Source organism: Centruroides vittatus, unplaced genomic scaffold, assembly GCF_030686945.1.
Source record: "Centruroides vittatus isolate TY-2023 unplaced genomic scaffold, ASM3068694v2 contig_420, whole genome shotgun sequence".
NCBI lineage: Eukaryota > Metazoa > Arthropoda > Arachnida > Scorpiones > Buthidae > Centruroides > Centruroides vittatus.
The window spans coordinates 44750-71557 of record NW_027122228.1 but is presented as its reverse complement, the minus strand read 5'-3'; the positions used below and the strand labels follow the sequence as shown (position 1 = coordinate 71557).

Below are 26808 nucleotides of genomic sequence, written 5' to 3'. Positions count from 1 at the left end.
AAACAAAGAAAAATAATAACATATTTATAATTTAGAATCATGGAAAACGCAAGTAATGAGATTAAAATACTTTTTTATTCCTTAAATGCAGCATCACAAATTCTCGGGTTAAATATATTAACACGTGGTCACTATAAGAATTCTTGGAATGTTCGATTTTTTCAATTTTATTCCAATTTTCTCGAATTTTTTTTAATCTTCAATACGTTGGCATTAGTTTCCACGATATTTTCCGATAAATTCGTATGCGGAGACTTGTTTAACATATTCGTAGGTTTCAAATACATCATGCAGTTATTTTTTATTGGTATGATTGTATGCTGGACTTTTCTGTTCTCTTTATATAAAAGAATTCGATTACATCTTCCTAGCAGTAAATCTTGCTATGAAGTCGAGCAAACGTTAATTCGCTTTATAGAATTTGCATTTGCAGTTTTCTTTGCAATCACTGCTTTATTGCAAGTCACGTTTTACTTCGTTCTTGACTTTTCTCTATATTTTGCCATGGAAAAGGCAACTATAATGGAATTCCTACTCTGCAATATTGATTGGGCATTATCTATATTTCTTTTAGTAGGACAAACCGTTTACATATCATTTTTTGTTTATAATTATTTACTCATATTGTTTAATGGATTTAACACATTGTCGAGCAAACTTGATGTAATTCCTCGAGGAAAGAGCAATATCAAAGATATAATCGCATACATAATCGAAGAACATACAGAATTAATGGAAGACGTTCGAAACGTCAATAACCAACTGGAAATGTATTTTCCTGCTGTTTACTGCAGTTCTTTGTATGGGTTTTGTATCCTGGTAACCATTTCTTTGTTTTACAATTTACCCGCACAATTTAAACTGGGTGCATTTGTTACTATCATAGAGATAATTTTCGAATTTGTCATAATTTCATTCGGATTATCCAGATTTACATCCTCGGTAAGATTTATTTAATACTTGTACCACCAAATTAATATATAATGTGTAATGTTTAAAATATATATGTACATTTTAGATTTATGGAAATTTCAACGAGATTAATAAATTTTCCTCATGCAGATTCTCTTTCGTTTTTAAACTGAAGGTAAATTGAGTGTTGTATTGTTACGTTATCGATACACTTTATGCTAAAATTATATACTTTTTCGAACAGATGCTGAATTTCATGAAGAGATTCGGGAAAACACCCATTGGACTTTCTGTGGGTGGATTTTTTCGAGTCAAACGCGATTTTCCGATTAAAGTAAGTTTCGATTAAATAATCCTTTCTAATTTATTGTTGTGGATTTTATCTTCATTCCTATTCTATCTTTTAGATGATGAGTAGTCTTTACTCTATTCTTTCTGCACTCATTCAATTGGCAAAGGAGAACGAAAGTACGAAATGTACGTCATCACGTTTGCTGCAAGCAAGTAATATTCAGAACAGATCACTGTATGGAGAACGTTTCAACTTGGTTACGTAAATCAACGAAGATTCGTTGAATCGAGAAAACGCTGGGCAGCTTATCGAGATACTGCTGATTTTTCTATTACTACGAGTACACACGTGAACAAGTATAAACATTTGTAATATTGAATAACTAGAAGCACTTTTTATATGTATGAACACAAAAAACAAAGTATACTAAATAAGTCGTGCAGAAAATACAGTTTAAAACTAGCTTATTAATTTAATTTTTAATCATTATAGTGTAACATAATTTAACGAAATTTTAAAACACTGACCATACCACGGAGCTAATACGGTGTAGTTGCGTTTGTAATTGCATTACCAACTACACCCGATCGTGACTACTACAGTGTAAATTACACCATATAACTAATGTATGTTAAAAACTACAATGACTAGGTAGTGTCATTAGGACCATAAATTTTATGAATATAGTATATTTGGAACCGAACGATTACTTGTAGTTGGTCTTTAAAAGACTACTTTGATGGCAACCATCGATAATTATCATTCGCAATAATTAATAAACTTTTCATTTATTTCGTTTTCATAGGGAGTAGATTTTTGAGAAGAGAAAGTGACTGTTTAAAATATTCATTTTTAAATAACATATTTATTAAAAACGAAAGTATAAAATTATAAAAGTTTCTACGTAACTTAAGTACTGTCTTCTCCTTATATGTGTGTGAGGACCGGAAGTTTCCCTGTTCTCCTTCCTTGTATTATGGGATTAATTTAATATTCTACTTATAATTATATGTAAGAATTTAATAATATAATATAATTTGATTTGCGTTAAAACTGACATTTTCTGAAAGGAAGACGTTTCCGTTTAGAACTTCCTTGCAGGTGTTAACGAAATTTTCTTACCCACCAATCTGTTTCCCCTTACTATCGATAAGCTTAATCATTACCAAGTGGTTACTTTAGAAAACCCTTTTGTTTTATGTTATCGTATGTAGAATTTATTGTACTATCTGAAGAATGTTATTACAATAGATATTGAAAAATTTATTAAATGAATTAATTGATTTTAGAAAGAAGAGGATTTCATTTACCTTTCATTTCAAAGAAAATAAAGTTCCGTTCTTAAGATCTTTATCGATGACTAAACTGTTTGACGTCAAATGTTTTACCTCTTTGTTTATTCCCCAAATGATGTAAGATTTAAAGGTTTTGATTGGGTAAAGCACAAGAATGTTATCGAAATTCGCACTCAAATCGCGGAGTTCCCTAAAAGTTTTCGTTGTAAACACATCGAGAAAGGGGTCTCTAATATAGATAGACCAGGAGCTCATCGATAGTTCGCATGAAATTAATTATGAATTAAGTCCTAATATATAAGTGGAAGATCAAGATTTATTTATGTGCCAATAGAAAACATCTAGATTCATTAATATATGAGGTATTATGATTGTAGATCATTTTGTAAACTCTCTCTCTCTCGGTGATAGGAACTAGAGTAAGATAGATATAGATCCAATCGAATATGTTACATTTATCCTTTGCATTCATTTTTATTTGTTTAATTAAATATATAATTGTTATTGTTTATAATGCTGCTCTCTGACTCATATTTTACTAAGTCTTTTCAAACTTACCCATTGTCCCTCCCACTCGTTATTCCGCGAGATAGAATTTAAAAACGCGTGGTTATCCGCGTTCGACGATTGATAAACTGGTGTCAAGAGAAGCAAACTTTCAGGGGTTTTTGCGAACACCTGATAAATAAATAAATATCTCTACGGAAGCCGTCCTGTACTTCCGAGTAACTGTTTACAACAGGGTCCGTAAACGGTGAACAGGTTTTATATAACGTGTCTATCACCCTGGCTATAAGCTCACATATGATTGTTAAGTTTTGAGATTAATGTCTTAAGATCTTTCACTATATTTCATGATTAGACTTTAAGGCGCCATCCATAAATTATGTTAGGTATTTTGGGGTGGGTGGGGACCAAGGATTTCTTACGATTTCTTACTCAGGGGTAGGAGATAATAGATTACGTCTTACGTAATATTCTTATTTTTACTTCTTGATCTCGTTGAATGATTCTCGTTGAATTTTGAATTTGGCTTTAATTCGGCAGTTTCTATTAAGAATGCTCGTTGTGTTAACGCCATCAGGTGTGACTTGATAGAATAATAAGGCTAGCAGATAAATTTTTTATCATGGGAGAAAGGCCGTGTGGTGGTTTCTCTCTCTCTCTCTCTCTCTTTTTTCTTTTTGTTGTTTTTTATTAGAATAAGTGCACCACTCCTATAAGTGTATATGACTACGAATACATAAACCAAAATACATGATACAAAGTAAACATAAAATTAATATTCAGTTTTTAGTGAAAACTAAAACGTAAAACTAGAAATTAGAAATTATAAATAGTCTTTTTTTTTCATGTTTTTTGAACATAATTGTAAAAAGCATCAAACAGTAGCTTCTGAACAAGCTTATCGAGTGGATATGGCCACCTGAAACCAAGCGTAAAGATTTATAATTTTCGAATAAGTCTACGTTGATCATAAATTGCGTAATGATAAATCATACGGTTGGCGGTGTCTAGGTTTTCTGTAGAGCAAAAGGCAGTTTTTGCCCGGTTATACATCGCCTGGTAGCTTCGAAAATTACCATGCTCAGTAAGAAGTTGAGCAGTAGCAAACGTTAAATCTTTAAATGGCGATGAGAACCTGCATTCAACACTAGGAAAATAAAGTCTTGTTATTCTACTAGTGTTACTACTCAACCATTGTTGATTTCACTTTTGCATAGCGTTGTCATGAATATAATTTTTAAGGCTGCTGCGTGAGAGAGGGATGTGAGTGTAGTCCAAGTCAGTATCCTTTTCAGCTGACTTAGCCTCAAAGTCAGCGTTTTCATTTTCTAGTATGCCAGTATGGCCAGGAAAAATATAAAAGTTATCTTATTTACAACACTTTTAATATGATGCTGGATATATGGTAATTTTATATCTATTGCAATTGGGATTTAATAGAGCTTTTAGCACAGACTGCGAATCACTGTAAATGTTGATAGACAGAAGTTTGTTTGGTAATGAAGTGGCTTACTGAACGGCTTGGTAGACATCATCTTCTTCAGCTTGATATGTGGGAGTATGTATACCTTTTAACATATTTTGAGCAAAATATGTCAGTTTAGAGGAAGATGCAGATACATGAGCCGACATGAAGGGGACGTTTGGACCCATCTGTGTAGATATTAATGTCTGCATGGTTATCCGTGGAGGAAGCAGATGACAACCAAATGTACCCTGGGGATAACCTTGTTTACAGGGTAATGATCAGTGATAACAGGGTATTGCAATGTGATAGCATATGAACAGCCGTAGATAGGACTACAAACGTCAGAACTACAAACATTAAGGCTTAACAACGGTCTCTACGACCGTTGTTAAGCCTTAATGTTTGTAGTTCTGACGTAGTAGTTTAGAACCTTTTCTACAATACATAGTGGCAAAGGAAGGAGCTCTGCTAGTATCAGAGAGGCACTAGTAGAAACAGTTCTTCAGCATTTTGAAATTCTGATGGCAAACTGTCTGTAAAAAGAGAGTACTTTACTTGCTACTGAATTTTTACTAGTTACACGATCCCAGCTAGAGGTCACGTAAAGTAGCATTGGTTGTATTTCCCCCAATATATAGAGTTTTACAAGCTTTATAATTTAGTCCTCCGGTGCACCTAGCTCACTTTATCAGCATGTAGTTTATTTTCTTTGCCTTAGCCAAGATGTAATTAACATGGCAACGGAATGTGGTTTCTATTCTCTCTTGTTTTATTTTGTATGACGTTTCTGTTTACACGTGCTAGTCGATCTGTCAAAGTATTTTGCGTCCTTTTGTGAAAATTAAAATTAATATAAAAATGATTATTATGACGTTGATTAATGATGATAATAACAAAAAGATTGTTGATAATTAAAAAATAAAGTTCTTAAAATAAATTGTTCATTCGAATTCATTAAATTTGTTCACATAAAGTGTTTTATAAATAATAGTGCATATTAATTAACTAATTAATAAAATTAAAAAAGCCACAGTCGCTCCGAAAAAATCTAGACGATCACCATTTACTTTTAATTCGTGTTCTGGAACAAACTTTAGACAACCAGACCTTTCCTTGTAGGCCACTTAGCAGTCTAGTTTAAAAATGTTCCTTAAAAACAGAAATAATCCAATTAAAACTTAAATAACTTTTAAAAATTGGAAATTATAATCTTACGTCTTTCAGTTCACATCCTTTCGAGAGTTTCGGGTCTTATATCCACTTAAAATAGCGCCGAAAAATGTAGATTATACCGCAACGTCCCTCTGGTGACGAATTATAACATTTAATTTTTGGGAAATGTGAAATTAAATTAAATGTGATAATTCGACACCTAATGGTGTTTAGTGGTTTATTCAATCAGTTACTAGTAAGCCAAAACCTATTGTCATTCTACTTAATAACAGAAACAAGATAACTAAATGTATTATTTTTGTATATTAAATACAGAAATAAGATGCTTTTTAACTTTTTTCACTCTGAGAAAAAAGACGGTTCTTTCCCAGTATGGGTTCCGATAAGACCACAATTGAGCTGCATTGTATTTGTAAATCAGTGAACGTATCAGTTACACTGTATAAATTAGAGAAGATATTAGGTATATTATATCTTTTACAGATTCGTTCTTTACAAAATAGTGCACAATAAAATCGACACATCAGGAAACCACATCTTACAAAATATTTAAATTATGTACTACAATCTATACGAGGTTTAACTTTCCCACGCTGTTGTCTTTTATAAAATCCATAAAATATCCAGTCGATGTATAAACGGAAGGTTCACATTGTTCCATTTCACTTATACTTAAAATCCCAATTTGAATTTTCATTTTATGTTTATTTTTCAGCAATAATGGCCCACCAGAGTCACCCTATAACACGAAAAATTATCAATTATTTTATAAGAAGCTCGCATATTTTAAATTATAATTAATATTATAGTAAGAAGTTAATATTTACTTTCATCCCACAAGTATTTGGTGTTTTTGTAACAATTAGAGAATGGTTTAAACTTAGAGGTACATTATTATACGTAAATTTCTCAGGGTTAGCTATGTTAACAGCTGCCTCTCTAAGATAAGCTGTTCTCCCTTCCTTAACTGCAAAAATAAAGTAAAAAAATATTAGTAATAATTAAAATGATTTTGTACATAAAATGTAGTTTTAAAAATATTAAATTTACGATTAATCAAATAACTAATAACGTCTACATTAATCTAGCATTCCATTTATGTGCAGAGATGCAAGAGGCTAAAATCGTGAGTTTATTTTCAAAAGTAAGAGTATAGAGTTGGACAAAATAATGTGAAAACCAATGGCACTAAGCTAAATACTTATTAATATTAGGCTGTACCGTATTTTTCTTATAATGCACAGCGTTTATTTGATATAAAAGAATAAAGAATAAAAATTGCGGATAGTGTCCAGAAAAATAGTGCTCATTCTTCACGAAGAATGGGCTTAAGTTACGAAAGCATCTGTGAAGCGGAAAACCTACTATGCAACTTGGTCTCCAAGATTTCCACAATGGTTCACAAGAATATGTGATCGTGGAGGCAAAGAGAAGTGTTGAACTTCATAAAACTGTGACTGGACATATTTGGCAGTGTCCCTCTCCAGTTGAAAACAAAACTCGCACCACGGGATGGAGTTTTTCGCTCAAAAGTTCAACATTAAGTTGTACCGTGATCTTTCCTTTTTGTATCACAATAGGTCTCAGCAAATGCAAGATATTGCTACACATGGCTACCTTTATACAAGTGTTTACGTTTCTTGAACCCCTGTAGAGCTATTTAATACTGCATAACAGAATATTACAAGTATCAACATCCGTTTAGTTTTGAAAGTTTAATGTTTTTAAACGAATGACGTTAACACAGTTTCTAACATTTCTCTCTACTAAATATTTATTAACAAAACAGCACAAAAAGTTAAACGTGTACTTACGTTCAACTCTACCCCATCCGATTGGAGTTGCCATTCCTGAGCTGTAAATTCGATTTTTTTTCGGTAGAGCAACGGGTCGAACTCTTAAAGACGGAATCAAGCAAAATTGACAAATGTGATTTTGTAATATCAACAATGTAATATCATATTTTATTTTCTTTCCAGTGTATTTCGGATGATCGATTTTTTCTGAAAAATTAATTCTTCCCATAAATTTGTTTCTGTTTCCCACGGCGCCGTATAACTCTTGAACAGTTTCGCTAGTAAATTTATAAATTAATAATTTAATTCGACGTAACAAAAGCCGAATTTTATAGTTGAGGTATACAAGAAAAATGTATTTTTTCTAGCAATATCGTAAAGAAATTACAATATTAAGTTTAAATCATAAATATCAAGTAATTTATGGGGGTTACATATAATAAGAAGTTTAGAATCGTACTTAGCAGTCACGTGTGCAGCTCCCAAAGCAGTTTTCGTTGTTATTAAGGTAAAACTTCCAACGAAAATAGGCTGCCTTTGATGTAATTGATAGATAAGCGCTATCTGAAAATAATTTTTTCATTTAATGTATTATATATATATACACAAACAATGTTATATAAACATAAATTTATATACAGCTCACCATAAACGGATATTTTTTAATATCAGCATAAACTCCGCCAACCATTCTACGTACAATCCCTGCCAAATATTATAATATATAATAAAAGCTAAATTTCAATATTTACTAATAACTTTTATCACTTACGAACGCAAAACTTATTCATTTTCCATACTTGATTTATTTTTATTCTCGTCAGCATATACACAACAAAAATAAAATGCGCCAAGTACTAAGCAAACTTTGAAAAGTAAGTTAATAAGACGATATTAAATTTAAGTATATTGTCATAATTAATTAACTTTGTTACAGACAACTTATAGTATGTTTTTCCTCTCATAGGTCTTACCTCAATAAAAGATTCATATTTGCTTTGCAGTAAAGAGGCTAACCGAATTCGTCAATAGAATAAACTTTAAGTACATTTTTCATTATATCTATTGTCAGTAAAAATCTGAAGTTTCAATTTGTTCTGATAAATCGCAAAGAAAATATTTCGTTTACATTGAAAATTAAGTAGACACATCTTAGTCTTTTTCTTTAATTCCTTTTTTGCCATCCAACACAGAAGTAACGGTAAGTTGGTTTTGAAGCTATAATAAATTATTCATTTAACACCATAAATAGATTATTGAAAAAATTAAAACAAAGCTAAAATTGATCAAACGCCGACTTGTTACTTTATAATTTGGCGTTTCTTACATTAAAACAATGATAAAAGATTTTTTCACAATAACTATTGTGTCCTGTAGCCATATTTAACTACTGCTTTCGGGTATGCAATGTAATCGAGCGAATAATGCACGATTTTTATGCAAAAATTGTTTGTGACTACACGAAGCACCACCAGAAAGCTCGAAGGAGTGCACACCTTTTTGCATTATTTTGCTTATTGCGAATCCCTGCGAGCATGCAACTATATATATATTTCATTGAACGCATCGTTTATTTAGTCGAATTAAATATTTGACCCCGCATTCTAGAGTTGAAATAAAAATTCAATTGACCCACCTTTGGAAAAATGTTCGATATTGCTTACCGTTTTTTTCTTCTTTTTTCAACATTTTTTGCCCTATGTCTACCAACAGATCCTTTTAAAAAAATTATGGATTAGCCCATTGCAGATCGGACCCGTCCCTCACACTGGGAATGGACAAAAGTAAAATTTTTGTGAAACTCATCGCTACCCTCAGTTAAACTTTTTGTCATTTTATAAGAATAATGACAATTTATTATTAAAAACTTTTTACAACAGACGGTCGATACACAATTTAAGTCCATTGAAACGTAAAAAAATCCGCCCTATTTGTAATCTTGAATTATTTATATGAAATATTTTATTATAAATGGATTTAAATACATACATTATATCTCAACAAGTAAAATTTAACACACATCTCTAAATGTGAGTTTTCCAACAGTATAAACTTTTATCCATTCAAGATGTTTTCCCGTGGAACAGAATATGTGAGGAATTGTTGCGTTACTAAGGCTGTAACTTAAAACACCAATTATAACTTGATATCCTTCTTCTGTTACATAAGTTAAAGGTCCACCCGAATCTCCCTGAAAATAAAAACAAATATGTAATTAGAAGTTCAAAGAACGGTAATAAAAACTAAAATACTTTACTTAATGTCACGCTGTGTGTTATAACGAAACTATACTTTTCTTCTCACATTGTTTAAAATACAATTACTGTTTTTGATTCCCATTTACATCCATACTAAATTTACATCTGTGTAAGATGTGATAAGCCAGCATTGGGCATCCAATAATGCGATAACTCAGCGTTGATTCAGCTAGAAATCACTTTCTCGAAGACAATATCACATAGTTTACTTTTTCATATCCAGTATTATGTCTTTGCAGCTGAAGGGATCGCGTTTCATGCAAAATCTTGTTATTTACATTCATTTTAACTAGTTTTCTCTTCAAAATCTTTTATGATGAAGCTCTAGAACATGCAAAATATATTGTAAATCATATGAATACATGTCAGTTTTCCACCTAATTCTTGTCGTATTATGCTGAGCGGTAATCTGCCACCATAAAACATCTTTTAACTGGAATAACTAATTTTTAATGTTTTCTTATATTTGTCACCTAACATTATGGACAATAGGCCAAACGGGTTCAGGCCTTTAGAATAGATGCCAATGTCTACGTATACTCAAGATGTTTTTATATTTTAAGCATACGGGTGCTTTCAATAATAAGTGATGGTCTAAAACTGGTATTTTTAGCGCTGTATGGACCGTTGTCCTCGAATGCTAAGTATTGTTAGTAAGAATGGCTAACGTGATAACACTATGTCGAAGAGAGGCCTTCTTACAGGTACTTTTCAGTAATATTTTATGCCAAATACTTCCATAATTTAATAAGAATAAGCCAGGTGTGGTGGCGAACCTTTTTCAGCCCGCATGCCATATAGTAAGCATACTTAGCTTTAAAGATGTTTATGCATGCCAATGTTTTAGACTCAAATAACGATATTTAAATAAGTTAAACGAATATGCTTTAATTAGAATATACGCAAAATACTAATTGAAAAAGGGTGATCAGGTGATAAACCGAAAGGTTGATTGAAAAAGACAAATGGTAAATCGAAATCATATGATAAGTTACGTGCCACTTCGCCACCCCTAGAATAGGCTATTCATTTACTACTTGTGATGGGTTCCTGATTACGAAAGTTCATTTTATCACTTTTATTCTCATGCATCCCGAATAAAACATTATTGACTATTATTATTGTATCGATATTATTTAATAAACTTACAGGGTATAAAATTACTCCTTCAGCAATGACTGCAATTTGGGATTTATCTAATTGAGGATAAACGTGTATCCAAGGCTCAGGATCAATTAATTCAACTTCTGCCATCTGAAGTATATCTGACTGACTTTCACCTTTTTCAAGAAAAATATAAAAAAATATCAAAAATAATTTATATAGTTATTTATGTAATGACATAATAAATTAAAATATTTTATATAAAAATGATAATAATTCCATACTATCTTTTCTACCCCATCCTGTAACCGTAGCTGTTCCTTTTGTGAATTCTCTATCTCTTAATGGAAGAGCAATTGGTGATACATTAGGGATTTGCTGTTTGTCAATTGGTTTCCGCAAAATTAAAGTTGCAATATCGTGAAATCCCGATGGCTTTAAAAATGGATGTTTATACATAGCGCTGAATGATATTTTTTCTCCAAGCATTTTATTTCCGTTTCCTATCGTTCCGTAAAGGTCACGTACGTCTGTACTGCTCAATTAAAAGGTTAAATCGGGCATTGATCGTAATCAAATCACTTCTACATTTACATGCAAAAATCAATTTATATATATTAATATATAATAACGTTTACTTACTTCCTCAGGCAATGAGCAGCACCCAGTGCAGTTTGCAGTGTAATCAAAGAAAAAGTACAAATGTATGAATTCTTATGGAATAAAGCTATCTGTAAAATCATATATTCATTTACGTTAATTATAATGTCATTTTAGCTTAATAAAATTATAATAATAATCAAACATTTAATTTAACCATAATTACTATAGAAATTTTATGCTTAGCATATTATAATTGCGCTGCAATTTGAAAAAAATTGTAGACCTATAAATTCCCACTGTCGGTGTCTGTTTGCATGTCTGTCCGTCTTTCCTTAATATCGAGAAAGAAGTTAGATATATGAAACACGATACCAAATATGGAAACCACAGGGAACAGGAGATCCCTATTAAGTATATACGAACGTCCGATACAGACCGAAAATGTTAGTTAAATTCAAAACTTTTCCCTTGAAAGGTGTTAGATAGATGACCGACACGACTGTATTGTTAAAATATATTTTAAATTAAATACATGATCAAAAATTGCAGTACGACATTGTAACAATGTCACAATAGTTTTTCGTCGTCTTTCAATGCTTTCAGCCCACGAGTGGTCAATTAGATAAAAACGACTGAACACTAATAATGGATTTGTGCCTGATCACAGGGCTAGTCCGTGGAGTTTTCGAGTTTTATTCCTGTGTCTAACACCTAAATATGGGCCATTTGTCCTATAGAGAGTATGATTAGATTAAATGTGATAATAACACCATTCTTTTATAGATTTTAGCAAATGGGACATTTTTTATATTCAGATTAAAAAAAATATAGGTAAAGAAGATGACCCCTTTGGGCTCAAAGGCATGTAATTCATGACACATATTTTTATTATATTTATTTATGACACGTTTTTAAACTTTATTAATTCACGTCTTCTTGTTACCTTGATTTTAACGGGTGGTATTTTTTATTGTGAGACGAGTGCCTTCTGTTTTCCCAGAACTAATTAATAACGAACGAATTGGCTTACCGCAAAAGAAATTTCTTTGTCTGATGCAGCTTTTCCTCCGCTCAATCTTTTAATTCTTGGAACTGCTTCTGCAAATATGTAATACAAAACTTAATTAAAACTTTTGAATGGTTGTTTATATCTTAAAAGTTGGATTTATGTAAAATGTACGAGGTGAAAGATGCGTAAATTGAAAAAAAAAACTGTGCCATTGTAGTGATTTACATTGACAAATAAAAGATAAAAGTATTTTAATTTAAAATTTATTTTAAAACAAATTTCAATTTGTAAGGTATGAATTTCAAGTTTGCAATGCAACACTCAGTGGTCTAGTATAAGAAATCAGAGAATAGTTGTCGCGGTGAACACGAACATGTTCGCCAAGAGGAGTTTTCTGTGTTTTTTTCTTCACGTGTCTAATTTCTATACAAAGCTTCTGGGTGTATTTGTGTTGGTGTATATTTCATTTAATATCTTAGGATGAATAAAGATTAAGAAAGAAAATTTGGTGTTGTATATAATGGGTATTGATGCTATTACATTTTGGTAGTTAAAGGTTGAGAAGATGTCAGAGATCGGAATCATGTCATATTTCGAGGCATCCTTTAGGCACAAAATAAAACAATACTTAAACAAAAGGCCTCAGGAAAACATTTCATTATTATCTCACAAATAACGGTAAAGTTAAATTAGGAAATAGTTCAGTGTTCTATGAATATTACCTACTAAATAGTATTAAATAGTACTTACCTTCATATATTTGTCCAAATACAGTTGCGAAGAAAAGTGAAAAGACAATACCAAATTGATATCTGTGTCAAAAAAATATCAAATAGCATAAGAAATATAAAATGTTTTGAATGCATAGTTGAGATTTATACAAAGTATAAGCTTTAATTATGCAAAGCTTAATATTATATTATAAAAATTAGTTTTTATTGGTTTTATTGGGTTATATCAAGTTTAGAAAATTAGATCAAGAAATATATTTATTCCTTGTGACTAAAGTTTACCCGTAGTTAAAAAGATAGAACCAGTGAGCACTGGTTGTCAGTCGAGATTTGATACTTAACTAACGGCTGGCCATGCTATTTTCCGAGCTTTCTTCACCTGTCCATCTAAATAGGGGCCGATTACTGATAGAATATCCTTTCGAGAGAATACCCATAGGTGGCATTTTTATAACACATTAATCTTACACCCTACACTCTCTATAACTATCAATGAGAGCTCTAAGTTTCAATATGAAATTAGATGTTTAGAAAGTAGTGTTTAGTAGCAGTAGAATTAAGCCATACGATGTGATTGAAGGGCTCACAAAAATAGGAAGGCTTCAGGAATTGTATAACCAAAGTTTATTTCTAATATTTAACTAATGGCAATTTTCAACGATAGAAGCTATATTTTAAGGATTAGATCATATAATTTCAATTGATACATTGAGTCTAAAGAAGTGAAATCTCATTGATCTGTTAGTAAACAGTACTCGGGTACTATATAACGTATTTTAATTCTCATTAGTTATTAAAATCAATAATAAGCAATGAACTAGCAGATATTACTTTTTGCTCGGTATTTTGCTGGCATAAGGACAATATAATGTTCATTTTAGTCTGAAACCATATTTGGTCATTTTAGCTTAGGACATCGTAATAAATATAATTGTAACGGGATGGATTGTCGAGGTTTTATGGGAAGTTATATTTTCCACACTGTCATCACTGAAAAATTTGTTGCAGATTTCGCATCTTATTTTTGACATAACATATTCGGTTTAAATAGTATAAAACACAAATAATTATGTAGTCAAAATTCTGTAATTTGGTGACACGTAGAGGTAATGCGCTGGTAAGAGTTGGATAGGTAGTGGTAAGTAAAATAATTAGCTACTCTTCCATGAAAACATTTACATTTATGTTTTATTTCGCTACTTATTCCCAGACTTCTTGCTTTCGCGTGCCACACATAAATAAGTCTTCGTCTAATAATAAATAATCAGTTTTTTAGGTAGTGGAGTGATGCTAGATACACACATAAGACTTACTTAAAAATATTCATGATCCTCAGCGAACATAATTAATATTTTTGTTTTTATTTCACTTAGTGACAAGGAAAACTCACATGAAGAACTATCGTTCTATAAATTCATTTCAAAGCTAAATGTCGGTAAACATGTTGGCCAGTGGCTAAGGAAACAGCAGCCGTACTACTATCGCCATCTACTTAGTAACAGCCTAAAAATTCTGATTTCCGAAGTACAAGTTTAATTCGAAAAATAGCTCAATTGCAGTAATAATGTCTGATTTTTCCTAAAATCAGCGACTTCAACTATAAACTTTCCTCCCTCACACGAGCTCTAGCCACAAGAATGTGCAAAAATTTAAAGTAGATTTTCTCACCATCTGTCGTGAAGACCCAAACTTGCTGTCTCCAATCTAGTGATTTTTGCGGCAGCATCACCAAATTACCAATCATTACACTATTCTCATCAGGGCCGGATCATCTAATAGACAAATGAGACAAATGTCTAGCTACTATTTAAATTAACAATATAAATATTATTGTCACAGAATGACACTGCTGCTACTGGATTTACAGACGTTGCCAAAAACGTCCACAAGTGCACCCCAGCGAAGATTTTCAGCCTTTATTCTGTATAATTGAGTATATTATTATTTTTATTTGCAATAGGAATTTATTATTTATAAATGCCCACTAGGGTGTCCGGGCGGCTAGTTTAACAATATTTCGCAGGTTGTTAAGAATACATATAGTTAATATTATTCTTATCGCTATGAAAAAAAATCGTTTTAATTTATTTGTTTATTATATACAGTTGTCCAACAGAAAAGTAAACTATTTTATTTACAAATCATTTCAAAATACAGTAGACAGTTTGACCGGGCCCTTCAAAAAAAAAAAGAAACCGGGGCCTAGACATTTGTCTCATTTGTCTATTCGATGATCCGGTTCTGAATTTCATTATCAATCTGTCATAAGGTATTTCGTAATGTTTAATTAATATATTGACTAGACTTTTTGATTATAAACCGAAATAATTTATTTTGACAGTTTATTGGAATCAATTATATCAGATTTTATAATCGTCACGTTAACGAATTAAATGAAATTTTTAAAAATTCTTACTTTGACAGCAATCGCATTGTACACATGACACTTAATGAAATATTTACTGTAGTATATTCAAGTACGCGTATGGATCATTGTTTTATATGCTACAATATTTATATATATGAACTGCTCTATAATCATGAGATTTCTTTTTGTGATGAAATAAAAATACCTGTTTTAAAATCTCTCTGTTGTCAACATTGTTATGACTAGTAGCTAATTTTACTTATATGTCATCGTTCCTGTTACTGTCGTTTAATTTCTATGTTTTAAATTAAAACATTTTTATCTGTCTTAATTATTTTTCAATTAATAGATTAAATGTTAAATACAAGTATAACCGAAACTAGTGAATAGTTCACAAATGATTTTTTAACTCTTTCTACCCTGTGGGAACTAAGAGGCAATTTTAGCAAGCTCATTATGGGTTCGGTCATTGCAAGAGAAGTTAGAAAAGATTCTTTGGTTAAATCACAAGAACAGGCAGCTAATACGGAAAGAAGTCTATTGTAAGATCACGCAAACAAGTAGAGAAATTAATTAATTAATTACTTTATAATTTATGCTTTCCTCTTCAAATTAGTAATATTTTGCTTCTGTAAATCATATTTTTTTGTTCGTGACCAGTAGGACTCTGTCGTTATCAGTTTAATAATTTCGATTCAAACATTTTCCCTTAAAGGAGTCATTATCTATCTCCTTTCAGGCAAAAATTTTCGATTTCAAATAACGTGACTTCCGGCTTACATCGGACGTTCGTTTACAGTTAATCGATTCCTCCTGCAACTACGTTCTCTACATCTGGTCTTCACTTTCACGTATCTAACTCCGTTCTCGAGATTAAGAAAGGACAGTCGAACAGACAGAAGACAGTAGAAATTTATTTATAGATTTACAAATTTTTCAAATTACAACCCAGTTTGGCTCATTTTTACCAGGATGGGAAGCTTTTATTACCGTCTTAAATTACTTCATGGTATGTTTACCTTAAAATGGTTTGTTTAAATTAACTATAAACTCTAGCATTCATTTTCAAAAATAATTAAGGCTTACAGCAATGACTTTAAAATTTAATCTATTATGATCAAATTACTGACAAATTAGACATCAATCTCTGAAACCTGAAATTATTTCTACCTAGATGACATGTTACAAATCATCTTGGGATGAATAATCTGTTTTCAGGTCATGTTACGTAAAAACAAGTGTAATATATATATATATATGTCGCATTATTTTCAGTCGTAGTAATGGGGTCGAGTGTAGGGTGAGCAAGACAAAAGAAAATTGGAGACCATAAAACAACTCGTCCGTTCACTTTCGGGTCCTCACTCGAACTCTGCTTTATTCTTTATTGGTGTTGCTAACCTCATTCCAAAAGGAACGAGATTAACAAAGTAAACGTAAATTAGAGAAAAATATATACAAAGTTTACAAGATTATAAAATATGTAATATATGTAATACTTGCTTATACGTAATAATTGTAAAATACATGTATATATATATATATATTTCACAATTATTTTATATCGTTAGAAAGAAGAGATATTGTTGAAACTATACAGGGTGGGCCAGCGAAAACGAAACGGCAGAGTGTTCGTGTTCGTCCAAGCAAAGCGCTCGGACAGGTCGATTTTACTCTCGAGGGGACATCTTTTGCAATAAAGTTTTTGCGATTCTGAATATTAACTAAACAAACATTTTTTTTCGAAATAAATGTTTGTTTAGTTAATACAAAATAAATGAGTTTTTAAAATTTTTTGTTGTCTTTTGTATTCAGAATCGCAAAAACTTTATTGCAAAAGATGTCCCCTCGAGCAAAAGATCGACCTGTCCGAGCGCTTTGCTTGGACGAACACGAACACTCTGCCGTTTCGTTTTCGCTGGCCCACCCTGTATAGTAAATACAGGAAAGATGACCCCCTTTCTAAAAATTGCTATATTTTTCTAATTTATAGCGATAACCAATGAAAAAATTGCTCTCTATACTGTATTATATACTATACTATACTTGTACTATATACTATATGTTGCTGAAAAATGTTAACAACACATAATAGTGTAAATGCAAAGACACATAAGTTTGATGATTGAAGATTGATCTATGTTCATTTTTTTCTTTAAATTTTCGGTTAATGTTACCTATGGTTCCAAAATAGCGGCTTGTCCTGATTCCAGCAAATAGAAGAACAGAACACGTTCTAACCTAACCTATTCTAATAATTTTGTTGGTAATAATTATGATAACTTATTACAATAGGTTAGGTTAGAACGTGTGTCCCCACTGCTCCCCTTTTTCTATTTGCTGGAATCAGAGACGAGCCGCCATTTTGGAACCATAGGTAACATTATCCAAAATTTCAATTGAATTCAAAGTCATTTTTTCTTTTTTTGTTGTAAGCAGTTTCCAGCAAACTTTAATAAATTTTTCCTATTTGTGAAAATTTTTGCATAAGTCAAAGGTGAATTTTAATACATATTTTATACGGCATTATTAATAACATTATTTTCAAAGTTGCGAAACGCATTAAATTACTTAAAAAATGAAAAATTATTACATCATTCGATTTCAAAATTTATTTTATATTTTAAAAATAATTAATTATACCCTGGGAATTCCCGGAATTTCGAGAAACTTCACTATTTCTCGAAATCACCAAACAAAGAATGGAACAAAAAATGAGAAAACCATATTTTGAAACAACACATAATGTAGTTTTGCAAACATATTGTTATATAATAAATATGAAATAAATACACGGAGATAATAATTTTCGGTACTAATCTATTTTGTCAGGTTTTACCGAATGCTTTTGTAATACTGTACTTTAGAAATATTTCTATTGCAAATCGTGACGCTTATTTAACATTTTTATTCTACAAATTTTTTTTATTGTTTTAAAAAGACAACTGTTTTATACAAAAGTGTATTACAAATTAACATCACATTTTAGATTATTCATTATTGAAATTATTGCTGTTACAGAAAGATTGCAAACTTATGAAATAATTTCATATTATCATTTTCAAAACTGTATAAATGATATTTACATTATTATTTCAGATACCAACATTTAATTACTAAATACTTTCTCGTTACACTCACAAAATTAAAGACACATTAAGGTATGATTTATAAAAATTTTTCAACTAACGCGTTAAATCACCGTTTGATTTAAATTTTACGATAAGTTTTAAAGTAATATAATACAGAATTTACATTTAATTTTGAAAAATTAGTAATGATAAACACATCGTCAGCCATAAAAAGCCATAAATTCCACATCATTATGATATTGCAGTCGAAGAATCTTTGATCCACAGAACTCAAGATCCTGCACTAAGGGAATTCAGAAATCGAATTCAGGCTGTCGAAAACCACCAGAAATTTTTCCGCCTGGAATTAAAATCCAGGATTTTACGGATATTAAAATTCATTGTGAAGAACATTTTTAAACGACATCTGTCGCGATCGTTAGGACAAATTTCGCACCAGATACGGATCGAATGGCGTTCTCTATCAACAAATACACGAAAATTTTAACAGTCAGTTGCGAAATGATAACATCCGATTGCGAAAGGAGAGGAAAGCGACACCGTGACATCAACGAAAGTCATCGCTGAATTCGCACTTGCAAAAGCAACCTTCGTTTCTAAACAACTGCCGATCACATGATTGACTATCCCGGGCTGAAAAAAACGAGACTATAAGAGCTTTTATTATAAACTTCAGTTTCGATATGCTAACGATAATTCGTCTATCTATAGCGCAGGATAGGATGATAAATTATACATACCAGCAATGTCTTCAAAAAAATTTATTGGGGTTATTTACACAAATCACGAAGTAGTTGCCAACTTTACAGACTGCTCAGAGAGAGAGTAAAAACCCGACTGTAAAAACAGAGATTTTAATTTAAAAAAAAAACGGAACGAGATCTCGCTCTCTACTCGCGAGCACTGTCGTTGAGGAGTTGTTAAACACTAAGGTCTAACAGAGACGTTCCGGGCGTTCATTTCGGAAAGTTCATAGTATAGGCTTTTGTTCAAAGATTTCTCTGTAGAAGCAGGCGACGTCAGTCTCCTTTGGTGCCATATTCAGCGGACACCCATGAACGGACATCCCGGCCCGTTTAGGACAACGACTAGAATACCCGTCATTCATCACCTTTGAACCCTCCTCCGTACGTTAGAACAAACGACGTGTCAACGAGCAACCAAAATCTGAAAGTATTAGTAGGCATCTGTAAACTCTCTCTTAGCGTTCCAGAAATTTGGTACGCTCCGGTGGCATAGGTAATAGAATAATCGGTTCGCATTGTAAGAGATAATTATTATTCGAATATATTTGCATATACTCGATATATTTAGTAATGTGTTTGTACTCCTATGTATCTTAGAGTTCTAGTTATATTAAACTTTTATTTATTAAGTTTAAACACTCTACCTGTCTATTGCTCGGAAACGGGACACCTTATCGACTCATCCACCGCGCTCCCCACTCAATTTAAAGACCCTTATATTTTAAAGTTATCCACTGACAACGTGAGCAGTCTTTGCCAGACTGTTGCCGATTAAGTGGTTTATAAGGTCCTCCTATAGCCCCGGCATCTGACAAATTCTTAAAGTAGATTTTTGCGTTATAAATGAATATTGTAAAAAAGTTCACAGCGACAATCTGATTACCATTTTTCTTCACAAAACATGCAGAAAGCATGATTTTCATCTGATAACCACATTAAAACCGTTTTTGAGACTAAAATATTTTTACTGCCTTATTTTTTTCAACAATATCTATATTACTTTTTGCTCTGTTATATATAACAGGGCCACCAGTGGCCAAGAGGTTTTGTTCCCTGACACTGAGAGTTCAATTTTGGGTTCACGCCTCGCCAAGATGTGCTTGCCATGTGAAATTTTCTGAGTTTCTACGACGTCTGTAACGCCTGAAGAGGGGGTCAGTCACCCCCTAAAAAGACTTCCCGGAAGGCATTTTCCATAGTCAGATGGCCCAAGAGTCGCCATATCTTAATAAAACGAACAAACAATACACGTAACTGAGGAAAAATAAGGCAAACGGTCAAAAAAACTCCTCCCCGGAGATTTTTACATTTTTGGAGTGTGCGGACTTTGAAACGTCGAGAAATACAATGATTTCGGGGGTTCTTTTCATATGTATGGATGTCTGCGTTTGGGAGGAAATTATTTTGTTTATTCCCTTTGAAACTTAATATAATTCATCTTTACGCTGCATTGCCTTGCTAAGGAGTAAAAATTAATTATTTAAATTTAGTATATGTGACAAACTAGATAATAAAACATTTTAAAATGAGATTTGATAAAACTTATATATATATATTACTAACCAGTATTTTAAAAGGAAAACTGTAATTTAATTATAAAATAAATTTAATTATAAAATCAAGTTGCGCTGATTTGCAATAATAATTTTTAAAACACAGCAATTTAAAATAATGTAATTAATGTTACATTATTTTACAGTTTGTATACAGTTTGTATACAGTATTAGTTCATTGTTGATTCTAACAAAAAATTATAGCTCTGTCTATACATAAATTCGAAGGATATCGACAGGTTTTTACTGGCAGAACCCATAATGAGCTTCCTGAAAGAAGCCCATTATGGTTTATACCAGGATCACAATGGGTATTTGTGCCAGCAGGGTGGAAAGACTTTTAAAAAATTACCAAATTATTGATCTTTACACTGCATTCATATTATCAATATCTATATTCAGGGATCTTATTGTAATTTCTTATATTATAATAAAACATTTAATGATTAACTGACATAATTGATGCAGGATATTTACCTGCAGGCAATTTTTTTCTGTGTTTATAATTGTTAATCTACAAGTTAAATTACATTTTTAAAAATTCTTACATTGAAAGCAATTCTATCGCAACACATGAAACTTATTGAAATTTCGATTTTAGTTCAGTGTATTATGTGTATAGATCAGTGGTTTTTAACCTGGGATGCGTGCACCCTCAGGAATGAGAGAGAGCATTTCCAAGAGTGCGAGAAAAATTTCAAAACTTAAAAAAAAAAAAAAAATAGCTAATGCGGAAAATGGAATTTGAAACACCAGACATAGAACAGTTCTAATGTAAACAGTTAAAAGCTTATCTACAACCGGCAAAAGCAACACTAAACACTTTTACTATTTGCCACCACTTACCATTGTAAAATGGAATTTTCAGCACTTTTGCAGATCAAAACAAAAGCCAGAAATCGCTTAAATGCATCTGATGTCTTACGAGTGGGTCTTTCAAAAAAAGCCTCGTTTATTAGAATTATTATGAATAAATAACAACAACCTAGCCATTAAAATTCAAATATTGCTTTTTATATTATATAGTAATATATATTGTAAATAAACACGGAATCTATTATCTTATTTCGTTTACTTGTACGTATCTATTAGCAGGTCTTATTAAACTGGCTTTAAGGATACTGCAACTCAGTTTCACAGATTATAAAATTATTATTTTATTTAATTTACTTGGACACATATATTTTAATATAGCGTTTCGGACTTGTTCGACCCTCACTAGCGGATATTTATATGACACATTCTACATAAGAATTAAAAAAATAAAAAATTTTCCGACAGTAATATAAAATTTCCTACAATTTCAGGGCTAATTCTTTCCATTTCGGTTTCAAACATTATTAACAGTAACTTTTTTTGACAAAATTCTATATAAAAACATAAATTGTTAAGTGAACCATTAAATTTACCACGTTGTTTTACATTTAATTTCTATTACTACACTTACATTTCAAATTGTGCACCTTGGACTACGACTCAAACTGTTGCGATCCTTCTCTTTATACGTCACACTTTTCCCCTCTGTGAATCTTCTCTTTGATTGGTGTATTTCTCTTCCGGTATTATTATTCATTCTGTTATTTTGTTTGATTATATTAATCTTATATATAAAATTCTCGTGTCACAATGTTAGTTACCTTACTCCTCCGAAACGGCTTTACCGATTTTTACCAAATTTTATATGCATATTCAGTAGGTCTGAGAATCGGCTACTATCTATTTTTCATACCCCTAAGTGATAAGGGTTGTTGACCCTTAACCTTTTTTTTAATTTTTGGACAAAATTTTTTGTTTTTATTTTTCTATAATGTGGCATTAAAAAATACATACAACCCTAAATTTTTACCCTTTTATCACCAACCCCTATTTTTTAATAGCCATTTTAGTAATTTAATCATTTTTCATCCCGCTCGATAACTGATCAATTATCATCTTTTTTGTATTCAGTTTCCGATTAGATTGGCATTTGCAATGACTATCAACAAATCCCAAGGCCAAACGATGTCTATTTGTGGCTTAGATTTGAGCACGCCATGTTTTTCACACGGACAATTATACGTGGCATGCTCTCGAGTGGGTAAACCATCCAGTTTGTTTGTGTTAGCTAAAGATGAGCTAACAAAAAATATTGTTCACGCTATAGCATTAAGAAATTGATATTGTTTGTTAGTGTTGCTGTCGTAATTAATTAATGATATATAATTTTAAAAAATAAATTATAATAACTTAAAAATAATAATGTTTGGCATTTGTTATTTTTATATTCCCTCATCGTTCACAACGCTCCATGCCTATTTCACGCATATACCACATCCTTACACACTTACAATAAGTTAGTTATTTTTTGTCTACACTAGAAATTACCTAGAAATAATTTATATGGCAAAACAACGTTTGCCGGGTCAGCTAGTATGTTCATATAATTGTCGTTTATAATTATTTTTTTCCTTTTTTCTTATTTATACCGTATTTAATACTATTTCACATCCGGTTGAGTAACAGTGTTAATAAGTCCTGCTAACAGATACGTACAAGTGGACGAAATAAGATAACAATAAGTTAAGGACACTGAGGCATATTAATTTAAACGCTGCATTTGTTTATGCAATAAATGTTTTTTTCTTAAATAACAAATATACACACTTTTTTAAGGGGGTGCAAGAGCTTACTTTCATATTCAAGGGGTGCTGACCACTAAAAAGGTTAAGAACCGCTGGTATAGATCATTGTTCTATATCTATATGATTAAAATATACGACGCACTCAATAATAATAATAAAATTGTCATGATTTTAAACATCGAAATAAATAAACGTGTTTTAAAACCTTTCTGTTTTAATAAGCTTCTTATATTTAGATACCAGACGGACGAAGAAAATCCGATAAACTCTATGTAACCATTTTGTCAGTCGAAAACCTGTCATATGCAATACGACCGTATAAGATTGCAAAAAAATAGTTAAATATTTAATTTTATACATTCGGCAAAATATGGACATTTTACAGAGTATAAGCTATCGCAGAAAAATTAATAATGTTTCTTGATTCTATATAAGATCTATTTATTAATGATACTGAAATTTTCATAAGAATTTGATTTCAAAAGACTTCAAATTAAATCCATCAACTTAGTGTTAATTAGTCGTATTCAAAACTTTTATCTTTAACTTTTGAAAACAACAGAAATATTTATTAATCGGTAATTATTTTAAATTATTTCGAAACAAACGAAGTTATACAACAGATGTACAGTCAATGTATTGATTAAATAATCGCATCCTTGCTATGTCTATAATTTTCTTATGTAAGACAAATCAATATATTGATTATAGCAACACATTTTTCCTATGTTATATAACACACATTTAGAGTAGGATGCAATTAAGACAAATAAGATCGTTTATCGCAGGTAGGGAAGTTCTACAATATTTTTAATCATAGGCTATACTGAAATTTGTCCTAATTACTTTCTCAAAATAAGTGTTTTAAGCATCACCTTTTCATAAACGTACAGAGTTTAGTAATTACATTGATATTAAGCTAAATTTTCAGAATATTGTTACAATTAAATGGTCAAATTTAGAAAGTAACAGATTATCATCGTTTCTTACCTAAGATGTGACGTATGTAAAATATTTCACTAAATTATGGTTGAACCTTCAATAACGGCTATTTTTAGCCATTTTTTCAGAGTCTGTATGCATTTTGGTCCGAATAATTTCCAGTAATCAACGGTCACCTCCGAACAACAAACAATTTTTATGTCTTCGTCAAAAGCCGACGCTAAAAGGTTTGACTTTTTTAATTTGACAATATTGATTCTGTTCGAGGAAAGATTAAAAAAGGAAAAATAATAACATATCTATAATTCAAAATCATGGAAAACGCAAGTAATGAGATTAAAATACTTCTTTATTCCTTAAATATGGCATCGCAAGTTCTCGGGTTAAACATATTAACATTCGGCCACCATCAGAATTCATGGAATGTTCGATTTTTTCAATTTTATTCAAATTTTCTCGAATTCTTTTTTATCTTCAATACGTTGGCAGTAGTCTCCACGATATTTTCTGATAAATTCGTATGCGGAGTCTTGTTTAACGTATTCGCAGGTTTCAAATACACCATGCAGTTATTTCTTGTTGGTGTAATCGTATGCTATACTTTTCAGTTCTCTTTTCTTAAACGAATTCGTTTACATTGTCCTAGTAGTAAATCTTGCTATGAAGTCGAGGAAACGTTAATTACCTCTATAGAATTTCAATTTGCAGTTTTCTTTGCAGTCACTGCTTTATTGCAAGTCACATTTTACTTTTTTCTTGACTTTTCTCTATATCTTGTCATGGAAAAGGCAACTGTAATGGAATTCCTTCTCTGCAATATCGATTGGGCATTACCTATATTTCTTTTCATAGGACAATCTGTTTACATATTATTTTTTGTTTATATTTATTTACTCGTCTTGTTTAATGGATTTAACACATTGTCGAGCAAACTCGATACAGTTCCTCGAGGAAAAAGTAATATCAAAAATCTAATCGAATACATAATCGAAGAACATACAGAATTAATGGAAAACATTGAAATGGTCAATAACCAACTCGAAATGTATCTTCCTGCTGTTTACTGCACTACTTTGTATGGGTTCTGTTTCCTGGTAACCTTTTCTTTGTTTTATGATTTACCCGCACACATTAAACTGGCTGCATTTGTAGCTATCATATACGTAATTTACGAATTTATAATAATTTCATTCGGATTATCCAGATTTTCATCTTCGGTAAGATTTATTTAATACTTGTACTACCAAATTAATATATAATGTGTAATGTTTAATATATATATTTCAGATTTATGGAAATTTCAACGAGATTAATAAATTTTCCTCATGCAGATTCTCTCTAATTTTTAAACTGAAGGTGTATTGTGTGTCGTGTTTATACGTTACCGTTAAATGTTATGCTAAAATTATGTACTTTTTCGAACAGATGCTGAATTTCATGAAGAGATTCGCTAAAACACCCATTGGACTTTCTGTGGGTGGATTTTTTCGAGTCAAACGCGATTTCCCGATTAAAGTAAGCTTCGATTAAATAATTCTTTCTGATTTGTTATTGTGAATTTTATTTTCATTCCTATTTTTCCTTTTAGATGATGAGTAGTATTTACTCTATTCTTTCTGCACTCATCGAATTGGTAAAGAAGAACGAAAGTACGAAATGTACTTCATCAAGTTCGCTGAATGCAAGTAATATTCAGAACACATCACTGTATTGAGAACATTTAACGTGGCCACGTAAATCAACGTTCGTTGAATCGTGATTCGTTGAATCGAGAAAACGATCTGCAGCTTATTGAGATACTGCTGATTTTTATATTCTTACATACGTAAATGAATATAAAACATTTATAATAATGAATAACTAGGAGCACTTCTTATACGTATGAACACGAAAAACAAAGTACACTTAATGAGTAATGTAAAAATTAAAATTTAAAACTAACTTAATTATTTAATTTATCAATCATTAAACTCTAAAACATTCCCTAGCGAAATATTGTAACATTGACTATACAACACATCTAATATTTTACGTATATAAAAAGAACAGCTGAGAATCTTCACGACATCAGTCCCTAAAATATGGAATTTTTTATTAGAAACGTGTTTAGGTGGAACACAGATGAGTTAAAACCGGAAAGTTTGTGACACGCTGTTTGGACAGGCGCGAATTCACCTTCTTATATATTTAACAGCATCTTGCCTGTATTATTTAATTACAAACATCTACTTTGTTACTGATTATTGATGAATAGGCTCATCACACACAGCCTAGTTAATTAACTTAACCAAAACGCATTTTGTCTTTACTGGCCCTTATCAATTAGATGACATACAAA

At 31.3% G+C, this 26808-nt stretch overlaps 3 protein-coding genes across 3 annotated transcripts in view; 2 read left to right on the top strand and 1 right to left on the bottom strand.

Annotated features, from left to right (window-relative positions):
• LOC136976733 (uncharacterized) overlaps positions 1-26184 on the top strand; it is a 128381-nt gene extending 102197 nt beyond the window's left edge. Inside the window, exon 4 of the mRNA XM_067272093.1 lies at positions 26059-26184. Within this exon, the coding sequence (XP_067128194.1) occupies positions 26059-26184 (126 nt within the window). The remainder of the gene's footprint in view (positions 1-26058) is intronic.
• Positions 505-1469, top strand: LOC136976731 (uncharacterized). Its single transcript, XM_067272091.1, has 4 exons — positions 505-942; positions 1019-1087; positions 1157-1246; positions 1320-1469. Exons 1-4 carry the CDS (start codon positions 505-507, stop codon positions 1467-1469), a joined length of 747 nt encoding a protein of 248 aa, XP_067128192.1.
• LOC136976744 (transmembrane protease serine 4-like) lies at positions 9372-13173 on the bottom strand. The gene is made up of 5 exons (XM_067272101.1): positions 13168-13173; positions 11448-11536; positions 11090-11340; positions 10851-10981; positions 9372-9634 (listed from the first exon to the last, which is right to left on the bottom strand). The coding sequence occupies exons 1-5, from the start codon at positions 13171-13173 to the stop codon at positions 9455-9457; spliced, it is 657 nt and encodes a 218-aa protein (XP_067128202.1). The 3' UTR covers positions 9372-9454.
• Positions 26185-26808: the final 624 nt, after the last annotated feature.

What these genes read in the sequence shown, in the direction of transcription:
- LOC136976731 (XM_067272091.1), top strand. Translation starts at nt 505, where the DNA reads ATGGAAAAGGCAACTATAATGGAATTCCTACTCTGCAATATTGATTGG. An exon ending in CTTTCGTTTTTAAACTGAAG is followed by an intron (nt 1,088 to 1,156) that starts GTAAATTGAGTG and finishes TTTTTCGAACAG; the next exon opens with ATGCTGAATTTCATGAAGAG. An exon ending in AACGCGATTTTCCGATTAAA is followed by an intron (nt 1,247 to 1,319) that starts GTAAGTTTCGAT and finishes TCTATCTTTTAG; the next exon opens with ATGATGAGTAGTCTTTACTC.
- LOC136976744 (XM_067272101.1), bottom strand. An exon ending in GCTGCTCATTGCCTGAGGAA is followed by an intron (nt 11,341 to 11,447) that starts GTAAGTAAACGT and finishes TTAATTGAGCAG; the next exon opens with TACAGACGTACGTGACCTTT. An exon ending in AAGGAGTAATTTTATACCCT is followed by an intron (nt 9,635 to 10,850) that starts GTAAGTTTATTA and finishes TTTTATTTTCAG; the next exon opens with GGAGATTCGGGTGGACCTTT.